This window comes from Cyprinodon variegatus, unplaced genomic scaffold (genome assembly GCF_000732505.1).
Source record: "Cyprinodon variegatus isolate N-32 unplaced genomic scaffold, C_variegatus-1.0 Scaffold37, whole genome shotgun sequence".
Taxonomy (NCBI): Eukaryota; Metazoa; Chordata; class Actinopteri; order Cyprinodontiformes; family Cyprinodontidae; genus Cyprinodon; species Cyprinodon variegatus.
In genome coordinates, this window is record NW_015150490.1 from 454181 (window position 1) to 463008 (window position 8828).

At 38.2% G+C, this 8828-nt stretch overlaps 1 protein-coding gene across 1 annotated transcript in view; it reads right to left on the reverse strand.

Moving 5' to 3' along the window:
• Window positions 1–8828, reverse strand: part of fut8 (fucosyltransferase 8 (alpha (1,6) fucosyltransferase)) — a 73477-nt gene that overhangs the window by 32558 nt on the left and 32091 nt on the right. The window contains exon 5 of the mRNA XM_015368955.1: window positions 2235–2472. Within this exon, the coding sequence (XP_015224441.1) occupies window positions 2235–2472 (238 nt within the window). The remainder of the gene's footprint in view (window positions 1–2234; window positions 2473–8828) is intronic.

Genomic DNA, 8828 nt, shown 5'->3' on the forward strand with positions numbered 1-8828 from the left:
GTTAAATCTCCGGACCTGTTGCCGGAGCCGCAGAGCCGCACCGCACCGTATTCAAAAGGGCGGTGTGAGAGGGGGTGTGCGGGAGTTGCGGTCTCCGTCGGCTCGGTACCCGCACCAGAGCCAGTGTGAGCAAGGGGTTATAGTAAAGAGCAGCAATGCATAAAGACTGGTTCTTCCAAGACCAAGACAAGACCTTCAGAGACCAAGGCTAAAGGTTTAGAATTCCTACAAATATTTCCGAAATTACTTTCCTACAAAAAATGCAAAAATGTATGGAATAATGGACAATGGATTACAGGATCCATTATGGATTTTAAAACATGGAAGATAAGATGGAATTTGTGATTTTGGATTCCCTAAATGAGTCTTAATATTCCCTTTGATGGCAGGTCGAGCTTTGCATGTAGATCATTAGACTGTAAGATTGGTCTTAAATGAATGCGTTCACAGAGTCGGCCACAATATTAGGAACAAGTCGGGGGAAAGGGGATCTTATACTTTACAAGAACCCATCTTGTGTGGCTTCCCACGTTGCCCAAATCAAAAATTGTCACTGAATTTAAACTAGAATTGGAGTTTTTTCGTTTAAAAGGTTGCTTGTGGTGATAACAGAACAGTGTAGCCCTATTGTTGGTGTATGTTTTCTGTGAAAAGCATCTATCTGTTTATTTATGTTTTCTATTTAGCAGCTAAGTGGTAGAATTGGATGTTAAGCGAATGTTTTGATTAGTTCAGTTTTTTGGTGGCGGATGTGCTCAATTCCTCCAACCGGGTTAAATAATACAGTGCGTTCTCACATTTGCCTGAAGACAATGAGGCACTCACTTCCCTTCAGAGTCTGCCGTTAATCTATCATAACACATTGCATGTTATCAACTGATGCTATATAAATAAACTTATCTAAAATTTAATTCACGCCATATATGTAGCACTAAAAACCTGAAAAAATAAGATATAAAACAGAAAAGGTTTACTGACATTTCACCAATTAGAATTGATAAAACCAGTACACTTTCAGTGTGACATGGTGCTACTAGTAGGACAGCCATTGTCAATGCCAATAAGGGTGGAGAGCTCTGTATAACAACCATGCAATTAAATTATAAACAAGATAAATGAACCCCTATAAATATTTGATTTATTATTTGTTAAATGGACTGCAGTGGGTAGCACAGCCGCCTTGCAGCAAGAAGGTTCTGGGTTCGAATCCCGGCCCGGGGTCTTTTTGCATGGAGTTTTCATGTTCTCCCTGAGCATGCGTGGGTTCTCTCCAGATACTCCGGCTTCCTCCCACAGTCCAAAAACATGACTGTTAGGTTAATTGGCTTCTCTAAATTCTCCTTAGGTGTGTGTGTGAATGGTTGTATGTCCTGTTAATGGATGGATGGATGTTAAATGGAATTTCTTAGTATACGAATCAGACTCATTCAATTGAAAATCTGATGTTTTAAGGAGGAAAAGAAAAGATTAAGAGTCTGAGTCTGAGTTTTAAACATCCAGGGTAAATAAAAACCCTCTTACCAACAATACAAGGCGGTACCCACATAAAGGTGAGTGAACATAAGACATAGGAACATGGAAGCCCCATGTGCTGAGACCACGCAGGTCTACAATCCATGGATGTAAACAAAAAACAAACTAAAATATTCTTGGAGACATGGCATCTTTAAAAGCTAAATACCAGACTATATATTATTAAACCGTGTTTATAATTTATTAGGAAAAAATACGTGAAAAAAAACAGTAGTGAGTTTGAAAACATGAATTTCTATATTCAGGACGACATGAAATATTGATGTCAAAATGGATTTTTTTGCAGGGATATGTTAACAATGCCCAAGAGCAGCTTTTAATGTGAAAATAAAAGAGCCTTCAGTGAATCCATGCTGCAGGGGACTGCAACTGGGGAAAAACACTCCGAATTGAAACTTCATAAGCCTGCTCTGATTGGTGAGGTTCATTTCTGCTAAGCCGGTGCTGAAATGTATATTAATATCATAGAATGATTAAGAAACAGCAAGAAGAAGAAAGTTAAAAGGGGAGTTGTTTTGTTAACATAGATTAGAACAGAAGATGAAGTGTTTTTTTTTTTTTTTAACACAAGATTCAGGGCAGGAACACAGTTTTCAGCCTGGATTGTTCTAAAACAGATAAGTAGTTCATCACAATAACAGCTGCCTGTACTAACGCTAGTGTTGTTCCTACTGTGACTGTGTTGCTATAGATGTACCCACCTGACCAGTGTCCAGTGGAAGTCCCAGACCGGTCAGTACATGTGTTACTGACGGGCAGAAATACAGTCTCCCAGCCGCCGGGGGCGTAGCGCCAATTGTGTGATTCCAGGATGAGTGTGCGTTGAGTGCCGTATGCAATCATGAAGCAGTAGACAACATGGTGCAGCTGGCAGCCATAACCGCAGCCCTTATTGATGTTACACACCAGCTTTCTTGCCTTACTGCAGTCAGGGGGATTCTGGAAAAAAAAAAAAGGATAGTGTTTCAACATTTTTTTATTGGTCAGCTTTCACCTTGTGCTTCTTGGAGGCCTGCTCTATGACATGTAATAACCAATGGCTCATATTGTTTTATTAGTTTTCATTGCTGGTCTCGTACTGAACTCTAATTTTATGTTGCCTGCTTGGGTCTTTCCCCAGTTTGTCTTTCAAAATTATATCTTCGGTTATCTTCAACTGTCAACTGTCCCTTTTGGAAAGCTGTATTGGAATATAAGTGATATGACATTTTTTATTTCTTTCATTTTCACAAACAATGAATGCAAAATAAAAAGACGGAAGAAGAACCTATCCAGTGCAATAAAGTTTGCCATTGCCGGTTGTCAACTTTTCCCCCCATTTCTTTCTGCTTTAGGATAACGACTCTGCACTTTTGATTTTTGTGGTATTCAAATTAGATTTCTCACTTAAGATCATGTAAATGTTAATTGTTTTTAAAACGATGAGGAATTATTTCCATTAAACAGTGTCGTAGAACATGTTTTCTATAAATTTGTTATTTCAAACTTTTAGACTAGTTTTCCCTGATGTCTCTGACAATTTATGAATATCTATATACTGTTTAGATATTAGATGTGAAACCTCCTAAAACCTTACTAGATTGATGGATAATATTGTAAACGTACAAAGAGAGGAAGAAAAAGTAAATAAAAAAAGAAGGATGTAAAAAAGCCTGAAGGAAAGGATAAAGGAAAATGCAAGACAGCAATAAAGGAAGAAATCTAGAAATAAATGAAAAAAGAAGAAAGACAGAAAACAGTATAAAGGAAGAAAGGAAAGAGAAAGTGTGATACAAGAAAAAAAGGAAATAAATCATTGACAAGGAAGGGAAAAAGGGAGGAACAAAAGATAAACGGAGGACAGATTGATGAATGACAAATGATTAGTCTGCATCTCTTCAATAAACGGGTTTATAGAGAGACATCTACTGATTGCAGAAAAGAAGCAAAAGAAAAAGAGAAGGAACACAGAGTGGATTTATGGACAGAAAGTAGAGTCAATGGATGAACAGACTCAGGCTGTACCTTTTCTACTAAAGGTAACCAGAAAGGGATCTGCTCAAAGCTATTCATTTATAAAGGTTTATATATCAGGCAGTGGTGGAAAAAAAAAAATGAGATGCAAATATTCTTTCCCTCTCTATTTTCTTTTCTTTATATATTGGAATAGGTCTAAAGAATATCTCTAGACTTTTCGCAACTGTCTACAGACCCAGATACTCAGTAGAGGGTACTGTATCTTTTTCCAGAACAATACACAGCTATTAAAGCCACATTTGGCTTTTGTTTGGGGGATATCTGATAAAAGATAGAGTGCTTTTTAGCAGCTGTTTGGAAAATTGCTGCTTGTTTTCAAAATGGGCTGAAAGTCTCTGATGGACTCTGACTAATTCCTGATTTGTTAACAATAATAAAAATATAGAACAGTGCCAGCTCTATCCTTTAATCTCTTTATTGTAGCTTTTGCTTCATCACTTCTCATTGCTCTCTCATGCTTTATGTTTACTCTACTTTTTTTGTGAGCTAATTCTCAAGCTGTCCCTCTGCTCTCTCATCCTCCTATCTTTTAATATCCTTTGTTTCATCCTCCTTCTCACTTTCCAATTTTCTCGCTCTTAATTTATCAGCTCAAAAATGAGCTGCAACATTGTGCAGTCTGACGGGAAGAATACCAAATGAGAGGAGCTGGGAGATGGAACAATAAACTGTCTATTTTAGGGACAAAACAAGTGGAACGCAACAGATTGCTGCACGCTGTGCCACCGACGAGTTGCCGGGTGGGTTGTGATCCACTCTGCAGCCGATCTGAGCGACTGGAACGCTCGTGCCAACCAGCTTCCTAAACAGCAATTATTCGCTGATGGGAGTGTTTTCCTCATTAGCTGCTGCAGCTGTGGATAGTTCAGAGTAATCAGGCCGCCCAACACCCACTGGCTAACGCTGCCTATCAAGCACTAGCAGGAGAAGTAGAAGGCAAAACAGGAGGGGAAAAAAATAAAAAAGAGGCATAAGAGAAAAAATATAGAACACAAGGAGAGCTGAAATGAAAAAGGGATGGTAATTAAAAGAAGGTCAGAGGGAAGCAATTAGCAAAAAGGGACAGGAAGCTGCCCAAAACTGATTAACACTTCTGCTTTTCAATTACTTGAAGTGCAATGGCTGCAAAAGGGGACACAACAGACTACACAGGTACGTCTTTCTATTTCCAAGCTCTGAGTTCATCAGCAGTCCCACAGGTGTGAGCTAACCCACTAAAATCTACAGTGGCATCCAATTACAAAGGACCTTTTCAAAGCTTGCATTCTCTATAAAGACGGATGTAACTAAATCTGCGTGAGGTCATTTCATGGCACGAGTCACGGGGAGACGAAGCCACTGCAGAAAACCGGGGGTGCTAATGGAGTAGCTGGAAAGGGTGAGAACTGCAGGGAGGCACGGTTCAAGGATAATGACAACAGATGTGTGCACAGGAAGCACACTTTGGGTTAAGTGGCTCTTAAAATAATATTCTTCTCACATGTTAACATCCAGGGTCAGCTAAGGGGTTCGTAGAGACCACAGCGATATTACCAACTCAATTTGACAAAATTATGTAAAAAAAAGTCTTAATTAACCAGCTAACTATCCACTGTGCTGCCAATATTTACTTAACTCAAGATACTCATAGACACTGTCACATATTTTCTACACTCTGCTGGCAAAAGACCTTCAGGATTTAGAGTAAGTTTGTTTTAAAGATATATTCACAACAGGCTTTACTTTCTCCTGTTACGAGAAAAAAATGGCACACAGATTTTAAAGTTAAATGGGAAAAATCTATAAGAAGAAATGTTCATCAAGGTTTTACTGAGCCACAAGTAAATAAAATCTAACCATTTTGTTTACAATATAAAACTAAAAAAGTCTACTTATGATTGACATCCTTTTAAGCTAATTGACAACTTGTTAGAGACACATTTTCAGGTCCCCCCCCCCCCCCCCTTTTTTACACATTTAAAAGTACCAAGTTAAACGTGGAATCGTGACAGATATTTCCATAGTGGTAAATGGCTGCCAGGATGGATAGATGAATAAGGGAAGGGATGCACAGATAAGCAGATGAACAAATTTCGACGGATGAATGATTGGATACAAAGATAAACAAATAGGTGAAATGTTTATTATCATAATATGGCATTTACATGTTATGGTGCACATAACAGATGTGTAAGTAAATGCCTGTTACCATAGGCAGAAGGCAGCATGACAATTAGAGTTCATACAGCAAACTTTATCGCACTGGATTGGTTCTTTTTTCGTCTTTTTATTTTGCATTCATTGTTTGTGAAAATTAAAGAAATAAAAAACTCACTTATATTCCAATACAGCTTTCCCAAAGGGAATAGGGTAAAAGGTAAGGGTGTAAAAAAAAAAGCAGCTGCTGTTGTGAATATCTGATTTTAATTTGTGAGCACACAATACTGATAATGTGTACGCTTCATCTTTTCAGTCCCTATCTGTGCGAACATCTTTCAAGCAACAGAAGAAAAATATGAGTAATGCAGATATAGCCTTGGGGCCTATTAGAAAATTTCACATTCCAAATACATTAAACTTTTCCAGTGTTAACATTTAAGTGTTACATGGTGTCTTGGGACTTTTTCATGCTTTTGTAGGAATTCTGTAGGATGTCGCTTTGTGAGAGATGGTTGAAATTGAATTATCCAAATGTATTTTATGATGAGGACAGAGGGGTCTAATTTATCAATTATTAATAATAATTTATATATATTTAGATCGATCGATCTAAATATATACCCATGGCTCAGTTGTACTTCTCTAAGACGGGACCAAAACCTTTTAACAACCGCATGACTGCAGAACTGAGACACTGAGAACAATCCCCATTTTCATATTTGTGTAGTTGTGCTGCAGTGCCACTTGTGCACATATACACTTTTTAAGTGTATACAGTGGGACCTCGTTAAATACAGAGGAAATGCAAGAAAACTACTGTTTCTAGGTAAACATGCTCTCTGGAGTTTCAGAGGTATCCAAAACCACCCAGTGAGTAAGACAGAAGAGCTGGTTATAGATTCATAAATCAATCAATTCGATTTGATCTGATCTAGTCGGATTGGTAGTATGACATAAAATATTATTTTGTTGTTACCCGCATTATATATCTGTGTGATTAAGCAACATATAGATACTAATATTATATCAACATTCAAGGGTAACATAATAAAGTAAGTGTTGGCTTGTTGACCTCTGCAAACTTTTGTTTTATTTTTTTGTGTGCATTTTTAAACTATATAGATCTACTGTTCAAAATACTAGCTCTTGTATATAATTGCCAAACACTCTTTAATCTGTGACCTTTTTTATTTAATTCAGCTCTACATGGGCAAAAAAACCAAGAAGTGTTTTGCCCCCAGTTTCTACATGATTTACGGGTCTACCTGTGCCGGTTTATAATTGCGTATTGTCCTATAGGTCTCCCTAAAGAATTAAGACAACATATTGTTTTATTTCATAGTGCTTTTAGGATCCAATCTGCTGCTTGATTCCTGTGGTTTGTTTGGATCGGGGGTAACCAACCGGTTGTCTCTCTTCCCTCAATCTCTAAGGGGATGGCGTACTGTAAATCCTTTCAACTTTGGCCAGGCTAGTCTGATTTATGCCTAAGACATTGATGACTGTAGGTGGGTTTAGGGCTTTCTCTGAACTTTTGTCACTGAACTGCACCTACTATAACTTTCTGGGGATGACAGATTATGGTGGAGGTGTAGCTACTGTTAACAGGGAGAACTATCTCTGTAAACGGGTTACCTCTCTAAGATATTTTGCCTCTCACCCAAGAGGCTTGTTTAGTTCTAACCTGGGGGGATCAATGCCACCGTTTGTCCCCCCTAACTCTTTGTTAGACCCACAGTATATTATTCTAAGCTCTCCCCACCACTAGTCAGAACTGAAGAAGCATCTTGTATAAGAGACGAAACGTCTTCTAGAAAACTCCCCGTCCAGTTGCCTAAATGGAACTTTTTTAAGCTTGACAATGACCTGGATGACTGAGAATCTTCACAGATATCTATATGTTTTATGACTTCTAACCTTGAGGCAAACTTGTATCAGTTGTGTCAGTGTTGTGTGTTGTTCTATACAAAACTCCAAAATACAACACTTCCTTGGAGACTATGCTGATTTTTAGCTAGAGTCCTATCGAAACACGAGCACATTTTAATATTCATGTTTGCTATCATGAAAAAACATTGGCCAAATATTTTTCATGACATATCAATTCTTTTCATTTTGTTTAGGTTGTTTTGGTCTGAATATGCTTTTGATTTGGCTCATGGTTGTATTTTTAGACCAATTGCTGTTGTGTTTGACATGGCAGTCATCTGTCAGTCTGTCAAACCTCCTGCTTCAGCGTATATCGCTCTCGCTTTATAAACTCCACTGTCGAAGCTGCCTTTTCCTCCAATCAGTCCTAGCAATTCCTTGGGGATTAATTTAGATGTTGGGGCTTTGTTGTCTCATTTCAACTTAATCTGCAAGACTGTTTTCAGACACAGTGGCTGCATTGAAAATAAGACCCTTTAAACCCAGATCTGAGCCCTGGCTATGGTATGCCATACATAATGCCAGGTGAGATTGCAAGAGAGCTGAATTTGTAATGGAGAAAGAAGGACAAGTTACAGATGGTCTTAAAGATGCAGAAAGATTGCTGGTGTTCTTGTCAAACAATAGTGAAAACTGAAAAAAATGTGTTTTTGATAATACCTCTAACTGCAACAAGCATCAAATTTAAGATCATTAACTTTGCTCTTACTGTTTTAATGACTGACCAAAAATATTGGCGTGGACCTACAGTAACTGATGTATTGTTTTTGAAGCCCATTTCAAAACGTTTGAAACCTGTGATGGAACTGAATGGGCAATGTTGAGGATTTTTAAACATATTCTCTTACCCACAGACTCTGGTCATTGTTTTTAAATGTTGTTGAATCTAACTGCCGCTTTTACAAGAGTGGATCATCAAATCCTTTATTCTCACCTTGGAAACAGGGTGGGAATTCATAGTGTTGGTCTTGAATGGTTCAGTACTTATATAACCTGACTCCGCCAGATGGATTTGCTCCGCATATCCATCTGGAAACCTTTCGTTGAAGTAATTTTGGGAAGGGGCGAAAATACTGGTTAGCTGATTGGCCTATGTTGGTGATAGACGGGCCAAATAAACCAATCAACAAAGCATATGACGTACTAACAGAGCGACCACAAAGAGTCGTAACCAGTCGGGAGAAGAGCAAAAACATCTTTTCCTCTGAGAA